The sequence below is a fragment of the Oncorhynchus clarkii genome, chromosome 2 (assembly GCF_045791955.1).
Source record: "Oncorhynchus clarkii lewisi isolate Uvic-CL-2024 chromosome 2, UVic_Ocla_1.0, whole genome shotgun sequence".
Classification (NCBI taxonomy): domain Eukaryota; kingdom Metazoa; phylum Chordata; class Actinopteri; order Salmoniformes; family Salmonidae; genus Oncorhynchus; species Oncorhynchus clarkii.
The window spans coordinates 23,565,871-23,584,263 of NC_092148.1; the positions used below are offsets into that span (position 1 = coordinate 23,565,871).

Genomic DNA, 18,393 nt, shown 5'->3' on the forward strand with positions numbered 1-18,393 from the left:
AATATATCAAATATGTTTTACCTAATCAAAGCGGCATGTAGACTTCCAAATTGTTATTCATTAAGGTTAAATGGTGACCTGTTGGTTCCATTCATGCTATTTTATAGGGGCCCAGTCCTAGATCAGCTTCTGTTTCAGACAGTGCCATAGAGAGGCCATTCTTCAGTGCAGACTCATAAAGTGGACATGCATCATATGTCTGCAGGCCCAGGAATAAGGAGTGCCCAGTTAATGGGCCTGAACCGCTCGGTCATGTGACAAAACAGACCATACACTGTACAACATACATGCACGCTAGAGGTCGACCGATTAATTAGGGCCGATTTCACGTTTTTATAACAATCAGAAATCAGTATTTTTGGGCGCCGATTTGCCTATTTTTAAAAAAAAAATAGTTTACACCTTTATTTAATCTTTATTTAACTAGGCAAGTCAGTTAAGAACACATTCTTATTTTCAATGACTGCCTAGGAACAGTGGGTTAACTGTCTTGTTCAGGGGCAGAACGACAGTTTCACCTTGTCAGCTCGGGGGATCCAATCTTGTAACCTTAACTATTCCAACGCAATAACGACCTGCCTCTCTCTCGTTGCACTCCACAAGGAGTTACGCGAATACAGTAAACCAAGGTAAATTGCTAGCTAGCATTAAACTTATCTTATAAAAAACAATCAATCATAATCGCTAGTTAATACACATGGTTGATGATATTACTAGATATTATCTAGCGTGTCCTGCGTTGCATATAATCTGACTGAGCATACAAGTATCTGACTGAGCGGTGGTAGGCAGAAGCAGGCGCGAAAACATTAATTCAAACAGCACTTTAGTGCGTTTTGCCAGCAGCTCTTCGTTGTGCGTCAAGCATTGCGCTGTTTATGACTTCAAGCCTATCAACTCCCGAGATGAGGCTAGTGTAACCGAAGTGAAATGGCTAGCTAGTTAGCGCGCGTTAATTGTCGTTGTGTTGCTGGTTCGAGTTCAGGGAGGAGCGAGGAGAGGGACAGAAGCTATACTGTTACACTGACAATACTAAAGTGCCTATAAGAACATCCAATAGTCAAAGGTTAATGAAATACAAATGGTATAGAGGGAAATAGTCCTATAATTCCTATAATAACTACAACCTTACCTGGGAATATTGAAGACTCATGTTAAAAGGAACCACCAGCTTTCATATGTTCTCATGTTCTGAGCAAGGAACTGAAACGTTAGCTTTCCTACATGGCACATATTTTACATGGAACATATTGCACTTTGTTTTTGCATTATTTAAACCAAATTGAACATGTTTCATTATCTATTTGAGGCTAAATTGATTTTATTGATGTATTATATTAAGTTAAAATAAGTGTTCATTCAGTATTGTTGTAATTGTCATTATTACAAATAAATAAATAATCGGCCAATTAATCGGTATCGGCTTTTATGGTGTTGAAAAATCATAATCGGTCGACCTCTAATGCACGCACACAAACACTTGTGTTCATGGGTTACTACTACACATGAAAAGTTCTTCCCATGAGGCTAAGGCCTGTTTTAACACTCAAAAGTGTGCCCACACACACACTTTAACACCCAACAGAGACATAATCACACACATATGGACACACAATCTCACCTTCTGTCGACAGATCACACACACACACACACACTGTCATTGTGGTCACCAGTGTGTGACTGCACCTGTGTAAACAGTGTTGCTTTAGGGGGCTGTTCTCACACTCAGCCTGGTAACGGACAATGGGTTCACCTCATAGCAGCTGACTAGACTGGTAGGGGAATGGACCAATCCCATGGGGAGGGAGGAGAGAAAGTGAGAGAGCAGGAGAGAAGGAGGACTAGAGATTGAGGAAGAGGAGAGTGACAGGTTTGACTGGCTACTCAGCCACATAGCTCCAGCCAAACACCATGTTCCCCACTAACATTTCTTCTCCACGGTCATAGAGCAGTGGAAGATTTCCGTTTGAGTTGTCAGGATAGCGAGTGATTACGAAGGGGGGACAAAAGAGAGGGAGGAAAGAAAACATTTAGGAGAAATAAGGATAGGTGGAGGGGTGCTTAGTAGTCTGTAGGTAAAGGACTTTGTATAGGGGGTTTGGGTGTTGCAATAGCTAGCATTTTATTACAGGTGTTTTCTTTGGAGTCTTAGCATTGCCTTTGTGAAACCCCCACTAGAGGTGACTGAGTGGGGGTCAGGGGTGGAACCCAGACTAACTAAAGCCAGAGTCACAGGAAGTGAACTCATCAGAGAGCTTCTTAAAACAAACAACACCCTGTGTGAACCTGATGACTCAGTCAATAGCCCCAGTTCCCCCCTCACACCCCCCCTGAGTGGCTGCTACTGGGTTGAGTCTGCTACAGTAATTACCCAACAGACTGAAATACTGTAGCTTCATCACAGTATCCTGGCTTTCATAAACACTGATTTGAATAGAAGGATTACTAGTGAAAACCGATCTAGTCATACCTATCAGGGGAAAATGCACAAAAGGAGACTATAAATTAGGGCTGGAGTCAAATATTGATATAATTTTGTCCAAAATGTATATTGCGATATGTAACTACATAGATTTTCCCCCCGATCACTAATATAAATTAATATTAGTGCATAGCCTGTGATGGCTCTCTCTGACCATGCTGAAATGACTGTCAAGGCATAGATAGTTATCACAGCTGGAGCTGAAAGGACCTGGCCTACCATCTGAGCTCGGTCTCCTCTCTCCTCAGTCCTCATCACAGACGGACAAAAAGTCACTCTTCTATCAGGGATCATCATTTTGAATTGAAGAGGTGCACTAAACTGGAAAACACTTCAGTGAAAACAGTAGTAACCCTAAATACCCAGATACCTCTGTTTAGTAGGCTAACAAAGACCAAGAGCATTCCATTTTATGTTTTGTCCTGCGGTCACCGACAACAACGAGACAGCCTATAGGGAGGAGGTCAGAGACCTGGCCGTGTAATGCCAGAACAACAGCCTCTCACTCAACGTGATCAAGACAAAGGAGATGATTGTGGACTACAGGAAAAAAGAGGACCGAGCACGCCCCCATTCTCATCGACGGTGCTGCAGTGGAGCAGGTTGAGAGCTTCAAGTTCCTTGGTGTCCACATCACCAACAAATTAACATGGTCCAAACACACCAAGACAGTCGTGAAGAGGGCACAACAAATCCTATTCCCCCAAAAGATTTGGCATGGGTCCTCAGATCCTCAAAAGGTTCTACAGCTGCACCATCGAGAGCATCCTGATTGATTGCATCGCTGCCTGGTATGGCAACTGCTCAGCTTCCGACCGGAAGGCGCTACAGAGGGTAGTGCGAACGGCCCAGTACATCACTGGGGCCAAGCTTCCTGCCATCCAGGACCTCTATACCAGGCTGTGTCAGAGGAAGGCCCTAAAAATTGTCAAAGACTCCAGACACCCTAGTCATAGACTGTTCTTTCTGCTGCTGTATGGCAAGCTGTACCAGAGTGCCAAGTCTAGGTCCAAGAGGCTTCTTAACAGCTTCTACCCCCAAGCCATAAGTCTCCTGAACATCTAATCAAATGGCTACCCAGACTATTTTTATTGCCCCCCCCATCCCCCTCTTTTACGCCACTGCATGTACAACCCGGTGCCCCCACACATTGACTCTGTACCGGTACACCCCCTGTATATAAGCCCAGCAAAAAAAGAAACATCCTTTCACTGTCAACTGCTTTTATTTTCAGCACACTTAACGTGTAAATATTTGTACGAACATAACAAGATTCAACAACTGAGACATAAACTGAACAAGTTCCACAGACATGTGACTAACATAAATGGAATAATGTGTCCCTGAACAAATAGGGGGTCAAAATCAAAGTAACAGTCAGTATCTGGTGTGGCCACCAGCTGCATTAAGTACTGCAGTGCATCTCATCCTCATGGACTGCACCAGATTTGCCAGTTCTTTCTGTGAGATGTTACCCCACTCTTCCACCAAGGCACCTGCAAGTTCCCGGACATTTCTGGCAGGAATGGCCCTAGCCCTCACCCTCCAATCCAACAGGTCCCAGACGTGCTCAATGGGAATGAGATCCGGGCTCTTTGCTAGCCATTGCAGAACACTGACATTCCTGTCTTGCAGGAAATCATGCACAGAATGAGCAGTATGGCTGGTGGCATTGTCATGTCAGGTTCATGTCAGGATGAGCTTGCAGGAAGGGTACAACATGAGGGAGGAGGATGTCTTCCCTGCAACGCACAGCGTTGAGATTGCCTGCAATGACAACAAGCTCAGTCCGATGATGCTGTGACACACCGCCCCAGACCATGACGGACCCTCAACCTCCAAATTGATCCCACTCCAGAGTATAGGCCTCGGTGTAATGCTCATTCCTTCGGTGATAAATGTGAATCCGACCATCACCCCTGGTGAGACAAAACCACAACTCGTTAGTGAAGAGCATTTTTTGCCAGTCCTGTCTGTGCCAGCGATGGTGGGTTTGTGCCATAGGCTACGTTGTTCCCGATGATGTCTGGTGAGGACCTGCCTTACAACAGGCCTACAAGCCCTCAGTCCAGCCTCTCTCAGCCTATTGCGGACAGTCTGAGCACTGATGGAGGGATTGTGCGTTCCTGGTGTAACTCGGGCAGTTGTTGCCATCCTGTCCCTGTCCCGCAGGTGTGATGTTCGGCTGTACCGATCCTGTGCAGGTGTTGTTACACGTGGTCTGCCACTGCGAGGACGATCAGCTGTCTGTCCTGTCTCCCTGTAGCGCTGTCTTAGGCGTCTCACAGTACGGACATTGCAATTTATTGCCCTGGCCACATCTGCAGTCCTCATGCCTCCTTGTAGCATGCCTAAGGCACGTTCACGCAGATGATCAAGGACCCTGGGCATCTTTCTTTTGGTGTTTTTCAGAGTTAGTAGAAAGGCCTCTTTAGTATCCTAAGTTTTCATAACTGTGACCTTAATTGCCTACCGTCTGTAAGTTGTTAGTGTCTTAATGACCGTTCCACAGGTGCATGTTCATTAATTGTTTATGGTTCATTGAACAAGCATGGGAAACAGTGTTTAAACCCTTTACAATGAAGATCTGTGAAGTTATTTGGATTTTCACTAATTATCTTTGAAAGACATGGTCCTGAAAAAGGGACGTTTATTTTTTTGCTGAGTTTTGTCTCACTATTGTTATTTTACTGCTGCTCTTTAATTACTTGTTACTTTTATTTCTTATTTTCATCCATGTTTTTTTAACTGCATTGTTGGTTAGGGGCTTGTAAGTATTCGGCGCATGTAACTAAGAAGATTTGATTTAGTTGATAGTTAGCATGAAAAAATAACGATTAAATATGTTTATTGATTACGAAAAACAGATTTCCCCTGATGAAGATGCCTCTGTTATTTTATGTTGTCGTGGTGGAAATAGCTGTAACCATAAAACACTGGTATGTGGACTCCTACTGTGCAATAACTCTCTCTCTCTACTGTTTATGTGTGCCGTACCTTTTGTAAGGAATTGTTCCATAAGTCAGTTTGTGCGTGTGTATAATATGTGTGTGTTCAGATGTAGGATCTTAATTTGAGCCAGTTTGGTACAGCAGGAAAGTAATCCTTCTAAAACAGGAAATGTTAATTATTATGTAGATTATAATGAATGAACATTTTTGTAGGGGTTATGTTTTTCACAACGAGAAAATCAAGTCTGAAATTACTAAATGGAAATTACAAACTTCAGATGCCTTTTAAACCTCAAAAACATTTCAAGTTTAAAATGTTGTGCATTGCAGGAAAGTTCTCCTGCAACAGGGTGATCAAATTATGATCCTACATGTGGGTGTGGGTGTGTAGCTGTACTCATTATTAATGAATGTGCCCTTGGGACAGTCAGGTGCTAACTAGGGGGCAGACATTAATTTTCCCACAGAACTGTGTGGGTGTGTGGCCTCGCCTCACATCATCAAGGTCATAGTGTACTAAGCCTCATGATAGATGCCATCTGTCTCTGATACAGATGTAGGATCTTTATTTGATCACTCTTCTGTTGCTGTGAATTTTGCTGCATAGCAGGAAATGCAAACTTGTAGGTTATTCAAGGTTTAAAAAGGCTTGATTTGCCCTAATAAAAATATATCAACCCCTGCAAAATATTTCCATGAATTATAATCCACATTGTAATTCACATTTCCTATTAATGCAGGATTATTTTCCTGGTGTAGCAAACTGGCTCAAATTAAGATCCTACATCTAGTCTCCTCACCCACAGGAACATGCAAAGGATGGACACGTTTCCGATATTATAATGACCACCTTCCCCCGCGACAACACACATACAGCGCACAAATACTATAGCCATACCTCCCCTTTGCTGCCACACAAACGCACACCCATATGCATGCACGTACTGAATGCACACACATGCACACGCACACACTAAGATGAGAACTATGGATCCACACACTCAATGTCTTTTTTTCGATACATTTAGTAACCCTTAGGATAGAGTTCTAAACACATCCAGTAGTTCTCTTCCCCAGTGTCTCCAGTTTCTCCATCTCTCTTTGTGTTCTTTGTCTGCTCTCTATTTCTTTGTTCCTCCATCAATACACGCTGAAATCCAGTTACCTGCTAGGCTCTCTCGCTGTGTCAGGTATTCTCTTCTCCTCTTTTGTTTCCTCGCCACATCACGCTCTCTATCTCTCTACCTCTCTCTGGGGTTCTCTCTCTTCCCCCTGTATCCATTTCTCCATCTGTCTGCCTCCCCCCCTTCATCCCAGACCCATTTTATTTCTTGCTTAGGTCTCTCTTTTTCTCCCTCACTCGTTTCAGCCTCCTGCTTTCGTGGGTCTTCCCCTCCAGGCCTCTCCCTCTTTCCTAGGTATCTCGGTTTCATTCTCTCTCCTTCCCTCTTACTCTCTCTGTTAGTAATCCTCCATCTCCTCTTAGGATATATATTTGTCTAGACAGTGTATACCTTCATAACTTCACTCCTTTTTGTTGGGTTTAGGCAGACTCTCCATGCTGCTCCTTGCTACTGATGATCTCGTCAAGCTGCTACACTTCATAGTGTAGCTATTCCATCACTCTTTTTAATGTCTCTCATACGTGCTATGGGGATTGTTGACTGTGCTTGTTCACAAAGATCATTCTGAGGATATTTAATTACCCATTAGCTATCATTTTTTGTCACTATGCTGCTGATGTCATCTGAAATGAGAGAGACAACAGACAAGCTCATTGTTATGGCCCATTAACCAGGGCTCCGTCTCTCTCAGCCTCACTCTCTGCTACAGGGGACAGTAGCAAGCACACTCTCTCCCATAATACGACCCCCCCCCCCCCCCTCTCCTAGAACAGAGGGACTGACCCTCTTCACGCATGACACAGGGTTAACTTGAAGGAGATCCTGGGCTGCCGCAGACCGATTGTGTAGCAAGCAAAGGCAAATGGCTTTGTTCTCCCAGTGTATGTCCATGTGCTGACTACCATTAACTCTGTTATGGCAGTCCACTTTCCTGTGACGTCGCAATACACACAGGACAGCCCTTCCTGCCTGACACACCTTGGTTTAGTTGGCTCAACTCGAATAAAGGCAGACTGCACAATGGTTTTTGATTGTTTACATATGTAATTTGAGGAACATAATCTCATTGGGGACCACTGGCATATGTCCCTGTAAATTTCAACCTATATCAATAGCGTCATGTTTACATTTGTTTTCAGATTCAACTTAAGTTTCTGTATGCAGGTCATTCTAGTGTGATTATTCTGTGAATCTGCTGTATGCGTTTCTGTTCCTTTGTGCACTAATGACTTTCTATCTCATTAGTTAGTGATATCATTCTGAGGTTAGTTGACCACTTATTCACCCTCCGATTAGACTGCTTATTTCACTTCAGTGAGCTGACATCACACAATACAGTGCCTTGCAAAAGTATTAATCCCCCTTGGTGTTTTTCCTATTTTGTTGTATTACAACCTGTAATTTAAATCGATTTTTATTTGGATTTCATGTAATGGACATACACAAAATAGTCAAAATTGGTGAAGTGAAATGAAAACAACAACTTGTTTAAAAAAAATATATATATAAAAAAAAAAAACGGAAGAGTGGTGTGTGCATTTGTATTCACCCCTTTTGCTACGAAGCCCATAAGATCTGATGCAACCAATTACTTTCAGAAGTCACACAATTAGTTAGATTGCACACAGGTGGACTTTATTTAAGAGTCACATGATCTGTCACATGATCTCAGTATATATACACCTGTTCTGAAAGGTCTAGAGTCTGCAACACCACTAAGCAAGGGGCACCATGAAGACCAGGAGCTCTCCAAACAGGTCAGGGACAAAGTTGTGGAGAAGTACAGATCAGGGTTGGGTTATAAAAAAATATCAGAAACTTTGAACATCCCACGAAGCACCGTTAAATCCATTATTAAAAAAATGGAAAGAATATGGCACCACAACAAACCTGCCAAGAGAGGGCTGCCCACCAAAACTCACAGACCAGGCAAGGAGGGCATTAATCAGAGAGGCAACAAAGATACCAAAGATTAGGAAGGAGTTGCAAAGCTCCACAGCGGAGATTGGAGTATCTTTCCATAGGATCACTTTAAGCCGTACACTCCACAGAGCTGGGCTTTACGGAAGAGTGTCCAGAAAAAGCCATTGCTTAAAGAAAAAAAAATATGCAAATACGTTTGGTGTTTGCCGAAAGGCATGTGGGAGACTCCCCAAACATATGGAAGATGGTACTCTGGTCAGATAAGACTAAAATTGAGCTTTTTGGCCATCAGGGAAAATGCTATGTCTGGCACAAACTCAACACCTCTCATCACCCCGAGAACCCCATCCCCACAGTGAAACATGGTGGTGACAGCATCATGCTGTGGGGATGTTTTTCGTCGGCAGGGACTGGGAAACTGGTCAGAATTGAAGGAATGATGGATGGTGCTAAATACAGGAAAATTGTTGAGAAACCTGTTTTCAGTCTTCCTAGAGATGTGATACTGGGATGGAGGTTCACCTTCCAGCAGGACTATGACCCTAAGCATGTTGCTAAAGCAACACTCGAGTGGTTTATGGGGAAACATTTAAATGTCTTGGAATAGCCTAGTCAAAGCCCAGACCTCAATCCAATTGAGAATCAGTGGTGTGACGTAAAGATTGCTGTACACCAGCGGAACCCATCCAACTTGAAGGAGCTGGAGCAGTTTTGCCTTGAAGAATGGGCAAAAATTCCAGTGGCTAGATGTGCCAAGCTTATAGAGATATACCCCAAGAGACTTGCAGCTGCAATTGCTGCAAAAGGTGGCTCTACAAAGTTTTGACTTTGGGAGGGGCGTGGGAATGCACTCTTAAGTTCAATTTTTGTGTCTTATTTCCTGTTTGTTTCACAAGAAAAATATTTTGTATCTTCAAAGTGGTAGGCATGTTGTGTAAATCAAATTATACAAACAAAATCCATTTTAATTGCAGGTTGTAAGGCAACAAAATAGGAAAAATGCCAAGGGGCGTGAATACTTTCGCAAGCCACTGTATACCCTGGGTTGAAAGTGTGTTGGCAAAAAGAATACATGAAACATAAACAGAGGAGAGGAGAGGACACACCCAAAGCTATTCAGTCAACCGGAAAAAGGATCAGCCAAGCTTGTTAGTGTCTGGCTGTAATAACTTATGACTACACTGTGTGGATAATGAGTTAAGGGAGAGCAATAATGGGTCTTCACATCAAAACAAAGCATTATCATTTATTTCAGCTTTGAATCAGTGTTATGAGCTACATTATGTGCAATATGTGTTAAATGAATTTTTAGTCTTAGTGCATTTATAAAAAATTAGATTATTGAACACTTATTTGTTATAAGTTAATAAACATTTATGTTTACAGCGTCTATGCTATAGTTAGTTACCAGTCATATAGTTACTAGAAAGCCTATGGTTCAAATTCCTAGTTGATCAGTACTTCTCACTGGGCACAGACGTCATTTCAATGTCTTTGTTTTGATTTACATTTTGTTGAGTTGTCAACTAACGTGAATTCAATGTGAAATCAACAAAAAATGTAACCATGTCATTGGATTTAGATTAAACGTTGGCTGGAAAAAAGACGGAATTCCCTTACGTTGATTACTTTTTGCAAATCCAATCAGTTTTCCACGTTGATTAAAAACCTCTTTGGGCTGCAATCCCATTAATGGGATGATATGACAACAGCCAGTAAAAGTGCAGGGCGCCAAATTCAAAACAACAGGAATCTCATAATTAAAATTCCTCAAACATTCATGTATCTTGTACCGTTTTAAAGGTAGTCTTGTTCTTAATCCCACCACAGTGTCCGAGTTCAAATAGGCTTTACGGCGAAAGCATCACAAACAATTATGTTAGGTCACCACCAAGCCACAGAAAAACACAGCCATTTTCCCAGCCAAAGAGAGGAATCACAAAAAGCACAAATAGAGATAAAATGAATCACTAACCTTTGATGATCTCCATCAGATGACACTCATAGGACTTCATTTTACACAATGCATGTATGTTTTGTTTGATAAAGTTCATATTTATATCAGAAAATCTGAGCTTACATTGGCGCGTTACATTCACTAGTTCCAAAAACATCCAGTGATTTTACATAGCCACATCGATTCAACAGAAATACTCATCATAAATGTAGATGATCATACAAATGGAATTATAGATATACCTGTCCTTAATGCAACCGCTGTGTCAGATTTCGAAAAAACTTTACGGAAAAAGCAAACCATGCAATAATCTGAGACGGCGCTCAGAACAATCAAGTCAAATTAGCCGCCATGTTGTAGTCAATTTAAACCAAAAACTACATGCTAAATATTGCCTTACCTCTGATGATCTTCATCAGAATGCACTCCCAGGAATCCCAGGTCCACAATAAATGCTTGATTTGTTCGATAATGTCCGTTATTTATGTCCAATTAGCTACTTTTGTTCGCGCGTTTGGTAAATATATCCAAACGTTCGTTCTGGTTAGCGTTACATTTCAGAAACATTTCAAACTAAGTACAGAATCAATCATTAGGATGTTTTTATCATTAATCTTCAATAAAGTTCCAACCGGAGTATTCCTTTGTGTCTTCAGGAGCCATGGAACGCAGGTCGCTATCATGTGAAATGCGGGTGACCAGGAAATGGCTGACTGCCAGACACCTGATTCCTTCTGCTGTCATTCAGTCCCACAACACAGTAGAAGCCTCATTCCAATTTCTATAGACGGTTGACATCTAGTGGAAGCCCTGGGAAGTGCAACGTCATTAATATCTCAAGGGGATTTCAATGGGAACTGTGTTGAATAGATAACAACCTCAGATTTCTCACTTCCTGTTTTGATTTCTCCTCAGGTTTTTGCCTGCCGTATGAGTTCTGTTATACTCACAGACATCATTCAAACAGTTTTAGAAACTTCAGAGTGTTTTCTATCCAATACTAATAATATGCATATATTAGCAACTGAGACTGAGGAGCAGGCCGTTTACTTTGGGCACCTTATTCATCCAAGCTACTCAATACTGCCCCCCAGCCATAAGAAGTTAAACTTCATTACATTGAATTTTGGTGTTAAAATGACGTGGAAACAATGTTGATTCAACAAGTATTTACCCAGTGGGTTGTCACTGTTCTTTACTTAACCTACATTCACTACATATCCAGCTATATGACAAAAAATGCCTAAAATGTCTGCTTTGTCAGTCAGACTGGACAAAATTGTTTGCAACGCAAAGCCACGATGTTGATCTGAGTCAAAGAAGTCTACAAGGCCGTCTGAGAACCCCAGAGCTAAGATTATGAACAACAACTTTGTCCTTCCCCTCCAACTGTAGTGTTGCTATGCTCTCAACTCACCAACCCTAGTCTCCATGCTCTCCTCTGGCTCCACTGCCTTTTCCATGAAACAGGAAGTCAGTATAATGATCTTCCGGTGTGTGATGTCAGCACTGAAGCACTAGCATAGACAATTTGGTAGAAAACAGATTACTGAGACAAAAACTGCTTTTTACAAAAATGTTTGGACTGTGTATACAAACCCTTTTCCAAACAACGTTTTTTGACACTGTGAGTTTTGTTTCTCCCTTTCCTGTTTAGTTTTGTTGTGTCTGAGTCTCTGAGGCTGCTTGGTTGCAGGAAGGGGAGTGAATGACATGTATTCATAAAAGCTTTTAATAGAGGGACCAAAAGTGAGCACATTCTCTCTGGCTCAGGCATCTGCACATGAGTTCAGTCCCCTGAAAACAACAGATGCCAATATCACAGTCTGAAGGGGAACAGAGACTTCATGAGTCTTGACACTTTCAGATAGCACCCTTCATAGAAATAGAAAGGGAAGAATCTATATGGCTCTCCATCTCATCTGAAACTCCTCTGACCTCATCTGTCATGGCAGCCCAGTAAAGTGCATGCTAGACTTTGTAGAAGTGTCATGATAAATATGGAGTGTTATTGTTGCGGCAGGAAAACTGGTTGACGCTTGGAAACTGACTCATCAGATATGTACTTGTGGCATAAAAACATTTTGACAATTGCTTTAAATAGTCATGTCCATTCTATTTATTATATACTGAACAAAAATATAAACTCAACATGTAAAGTTTTTGTCCCATGTTTCGTGAGCTGAATTGAAAGATCCCAGAAATGTTCCATATGCACAAAAAGCATTTCTGCCTAATAAAACCTGTTTGTGGGGGAAAACTCATTCTGATTGGCTGGGCCTGGCTTCCCAGTGGGTGGGCCTTTCTCCCAAGTGGGTGGGCCTATGCCCTCCCAGGCCCACCCATGGCTTCACCCCGGCCAGTCATGTGAAATCCATAAATTAGGGCCTAATGAATTGTTTCAATTGACCTATTTCCTTCTATGAACTGTAACCCAGTAAAATCGTTTAAATTGTTGCATGTTGCGTTTATATTTTTGCTCAGTATATGTCTTTGCATACACACAGAACTCAATGTTAACTGCCTAGCACTGTGTATCTGCATCTATTTGGCTAGATTTTCGGTCATGCCAACCTCTTGGTTAACCATTAGCATCAATAAAGCCAGATCCCAGCAGCATACCCAAGCTTCATTGCTTACAGTAAACCAATTAGGTCACTTCCTTCCATCTAAAAAAAGTAATACATGCCACTTTATATAGACACCAGTGTCAGTCTAAGAAGAATTTACTAAACAAAGGATTAGCCATGCTACACACTGGCTGGCTGAATTTGGCCGAAGGTGCTCTTCAACCACTAAGAGACAAAGGCTACGATAGACTCCCCCATCCAAAATAACAAGGAACGTTGCCCTCATCATACATTTTTCTGATCACTCCCCTATAGCAGGTTTATTGACCTGCTGGTTGTTTGTGTTGTTCACCACAACAGCATGTTAACAGCTCTTTTATCTCTGTGTCTTATCTGTCTGGGGTCAGAGTTCAGACTGGGACACTGTTATATGGCATAGTGGTGGTTAAGGTTGAGGCTTGTGACCTGAGGGCATACTGGTTCGTAATCCCCAGGTGAGAATTGTATACTGCTTTTATGTCCTTGTGCAGGATACTCATTCTCTGTAGACGCACATGTCTAAAGTATCTCATTTTAGATTGAAACATGGACGTAAAAATACAGGCGTAATCTTGGTTCAACATCCTGTTTGGTGATGATAGCCTTTTTTTCAGTGTACAAAGTTCAAAGTGATATTTCCCCTAGTGCGTTTTTCCGTAATACAATCAAACATTCCATAGTACATGTTTGATTGAATCCCAAGCCCTTCGTCTGATCATCACTGAGAAGTTGATCCTATAAAGTTTGTACAGCCAGATAGGGTGTTATCTTAGTGGGTTTGTTGGTCTTGTGGTGGGGGGATGACGTCTGACGGTGGTGGGGTCAATGATCCTAGAGGCCTCCTTAGGCTGATTAACTCAACACACTGTGATGTGGTCTCCTCTCAGACTGGCCAGGAGCACGGGAGAGGCAGTTTAATAAACAAGTCGACTACAGAGTTTTAGCATTAGCTCTCCTCTGGCGTCCACATAGTCTGAGGGTCAGCCAAGGACAGCTATCTGATACAGGGGAATCATATGAGAGAGGAGGTAGAGGAGCAGGGGAGAGGGACTATACATTGAGTGAGCAAAACATTAAGAACAGCTGCTCTTTCCATGACGTAGACTGACCAGGTGAAAGCTATGATCCATTATTGATGTTACATTGATGTCGAATCCATGTAGATGAAGGGGAGGAGACAGGTTAAAGAAGGGTTTTTAAGCCTTGGAACAATTTAGATATGGATTGTGTATGTGTGCCATTCAGAGGGTGAATGGGCAAGACAAAATATTTAAGTGCCTTTTGAACGGGTATGGTAATAGGTGCCAGGCGCACCGGTTTGAGTGTGTTAAGAACTGCAACGATGTTAGGTTTTTCATGCTTAACATTTTCCCGTGTGTATCAAGAATGGTCCACCACCCAAAGGACACCCAGCCAACTTGACACAACTGTGGGAAGCATCCCTGTGGAACGCTTTCGACACCTTGAGTTCCTGTCCTGACTTGAGGCAGTTGTGAGGGCAAAAGAGGGTTCAACTCAATATTAGGAAGGTGTTCCTAATGTATTGTACACTCAGTGTATATCCATTTTCAGAAATGTTGGTAAAATATATTTTATTGTTTTAAAGAAATTATGAAAGAGATTGAAGTGTTTTTTCACTATCTATTCACATACCGGTATGGTGGTGTTCAATGATAGACATGTATTTGTTTAAAATCTATCTATCACTTGATGGTTTCATTTCAGAGAGACAAATAATAATGCTTTTTCTTTGCAAAATGCTGCTTAACCACCTCACTCTGAGAGAAATAAGTGCTACTGCTAGGTTAAAAGAACTGTACAAAGGATGCTTTTGGGGCATCAATATAAAAAAAGGATTTATTTTATTTTATTTCAATACAGTTATTAATCTGTATGTAAAACATTTACATTTTATTAATTTAGCAGGTGCTCCTAAGTGCATTCATTTATATATTTGTATTTATTTAACCTTTTATTTAACTAGGCAAGTCACTTAGCTTGGTACATACCACAGTCAAATATACAAGATATGAACATTCCATTCCAGCTAAACACATTTTCATACACATCTAAAATCTATGAATAAAACATCTGAGAACAGTAATATTTTACACACACAGGACGGTACCCAGAAGCAATAATTTCTGATGAAAACATTTGTGGATATAGCGTTTTGGAAATATACTCTTCATTTCTTCATAGTACGTCATTTCCCAGTCTTACTTCCTAGCCTTTTGCTTGTGATATGGCTATTGTCATGCCAATAAAGACATTTGAATTGAGTAGAGGGAGAGAGAGACAAAATAGAGAGCGAGTAAGAAGGCCTTGTCCTCTGCTCATCCACCAAACAGTGTAAATTCCTCAGTGGGGTAAGGTTAGATATCTGGAAGGCGTGGGCAGAGGTTAAGTCTGTGGCCTAATCCACCCCTTAATAGTATCTACTAATCCCTGGTCTATAACAGCAGCTTCTCTCTTCCTCCCCACTGCCCCGCCCTCTTTTCATTAAAAAGTCATTACACCCATTTGGTAACAATTTACCAGCAGCGCCGCTCTTCATAAACTGCATTGTGGCATTCTTTCCCCCAATTAAATGCTCTTAGCAATCTCACTCACTCTTCTCTCTCTCTCTCGCTCTCGCTCTCTCTTCCTATCGCTCACTATCTATCTTTCTCATCTTTCACACCATCCCCTATCCGCCCTGAGTCCGATGATTCTAATCCAGTCTGTTAATCCACTATAGAGGAGCGTGGTAAGGAGGGTAGGATAGAGAGAGACAAGAAGAGAGGAATCGAGAGAGAAAGAGGGAGAGGGAGAGAGATGGAGCGAGTGTGTGAGAGCGATGGATAGGGGGAGGGGGAAATTCAGTCAGTGTGCCAGATATCTAGTGTAAGAGTCAGTTCTATAGAAAAAGGTCTTAATAAGGTGGTCTTGAGTGATGGAGCTGACTGTGCATTAATAATAGTGAGGGAGGCAGTTTGGTAACAGTCGACTAACCTACCTCTGCTCTGCGGGGACAGAGTGGATTAGAGCATGCTGCCGCAGTGCTCATCCTACCGCCATTAAAGCCAGCCCGCCTCAGACATACTGTACAGGAGTTGCTAGGCGATGGACGGTACATGGATGCAGTTAAACTCTATGGATGAATTCTACCGAGAAGCATTGGCTTGGTGCCCAGTGCCAAATTGTGCACCTGTTTTCATCCTCTTCAAACCGGAGTGAATGTAAATGTGGGTTAGTGTGTTTAGACATGAGGGTCTGTAAGTGGAGCCAGTGTCCTGGACCTAAGCTGTCTCCCTGAGCGTCTCACCTCATTCCACCGTCATTACAGCGTCACAACTGTAGCTAGTCATCACACCAGCATGTTGCATGTGTCAGTGTGTCCTATATGTCCTTACCCTTGAGTCTCTTTCCGCCACTTTCACCTCAGATCAAAATCTTGGCGGGTCGCCTTTTTAATTAGCTAATGTAAATGGATGGGTTTGAACTACCCTCCCTTCTTCTTTCACTCCATCCATCCCTCCATTCCTCTCTGCTTTCTTTCCTTTGGGTGTGTTTTACATACCCCTGAGATGGTGACATGTCCTGAATGAGTTCCTCACAATGGGGAGGGCCTTTTGTTTAGGTTCTCAAAGGAACCCCTGACAAATCCTTCTTTTAGTTATTTCTCTTCCTCTTTCCGATAACGTTATAGTTGTGTGGCACGTTCCGGTGAGCGGGTTAAACCCCTCTGCTGCCCATCATGATAAACCAACAGGGTGAGCTTTCCTTATGTGTACGTCAAGGGTCTGAAGTCTACACTCTTAGAGAAAACTGCTTTGTTGATCATGTCCTCTCAATATTTTAGAAAATACAGTACAACCAGTATCGAAGGGCATCATCATAATAGACATGTTGTGTATTTGAAAACAGCTTTTGTTCTGTTTGTTTTGGTAGCATTAGCAGTTGTCGTGATGCACAAGGATTATTTGACATGGAATGCCATTTTGAGTCATTTCAAAACAAATGTGATGGCAGAGTTATCCTCTTGAACATAAATAATTGCCTAAAGTGCTTACTGAGAACCTACTGGAAGCACCTGTAAGTCATATACTCTCGCTACAGTGGATACACAACCTCATCGTAACGCCACGTGTTGTTGAGTTGATAATTAGCTGAGAGCTAAAAAAACAGAGAGTGACAAAGCCACTGAAGATGGACTACTTTGTCTGTGTTCACAACATCAGGAGATTAGTTTGTGACTAAAAGGCCACCGGCTGTGAAAAGCTGTTTGGTACCTGATTATTCTGCTTACTTAGCAGCACTGGCTAACGTTAAGACAGTAGTTTTGGAATTGTTAGTTAGATTACTTGTTGGTTATTACTGCAATGTCGGAACTAGAAGCACAAGCATTTCGCTACACTCGCATTAACATCTGCTAACCATGTGTATGTGACAAATAAAATTTGATTTGATTTGACCAGAGTCACAGCCAGCAGCATAGACTGGTGCTCTGGTCTGGACACAGACAGACAGGCTGGAATTAAAATGTGTGGTATAAAATAAGGCACCATGCTAGGAACAGCTGGATATTACAGAGGCAAAGTAACACCGGAACATTCACATTTGAGTCACACCTGCACAATTGCAAATGCCCGCACATGCATCTACACTAATTAGCATAGTGCACGCACACACACATTCTTAGATGCACAAGGACACATGTACTCGCAATTGCTAACATGCACACGGAATACACTCTCACGCTGAATGCGCTTCGAGTTATGCTGAGGCAGCATGGAGAGCCCTGTAGTGTAACAACAAGATTAAAGACAGTCCCCAGGCTGTCAATCTCCCTGAGTGGGAGGGAGAGAGAGAGAGATACTATTCCTGAAAACACCACATTTACAATTCCTCATGCACCAGCTGTCCTCATCCAGTGAAACTTACTCTATGAAACAAAGTGCATGCTGCATATACAGTATGAGGAGACCTGAGCACCAGACAAGCATCTCACAGCTGTGGAATATCCAGAACGGTTGACAGTGTGAGATGAGCGAGAGTGGCTTTTTTTAAAAAACAGTTCATATCCACACAGATTGCATCGGTTGGCGCTGATTTGTGTCTTTGGTTACAGAACAAAGAGAAGGAGCGGATGAAGGAGAGGGAGAAGGAGGCGCGGGAGCGGGAGGCGCGCTATAGCAACGGCCACCTCTTCACTTCCCTCACCGTGTCTGCCACCACCCTCTGTTCCGCCTGCAACAAAAGCATCACCGCTAAAGAGGCCCTCAGCTGCCCCAGTGAGTACCACACACACACATTATTGTAGGCAGTACATACACTCACAAGGCCCAGACAAAAGCCTAATGTC

At 42.3% G+C, this 18,393-nt stretch overlaps 1 protein-coding gene across 2 annotated transcripts in view; it reads left to right on the plus strand.

The window, feature by feature from the left end:
- Nucleotides 1-18,393, plus strand: part of LOC139364541 (rho guanine nucleotide exchange factor 2-like) — a 42,846-nt gene that overhangs the window by 10,831 nt on the left and 13,622 nt on the right. For both annotated transcript variants that reach the window (XM_071101364.1, XM_071101353.1), the window contains exon 2: nucleotides 18,160-18,322. In XM_071101364.1, the coding sequence (XP_070957465.1) occupies nucleotides 18,160-18,322 (163 nt within the window). The remainder of the gene's footprint in view (nucleotides 1-18,159; nucleotides 18,323-18,393) is intronic.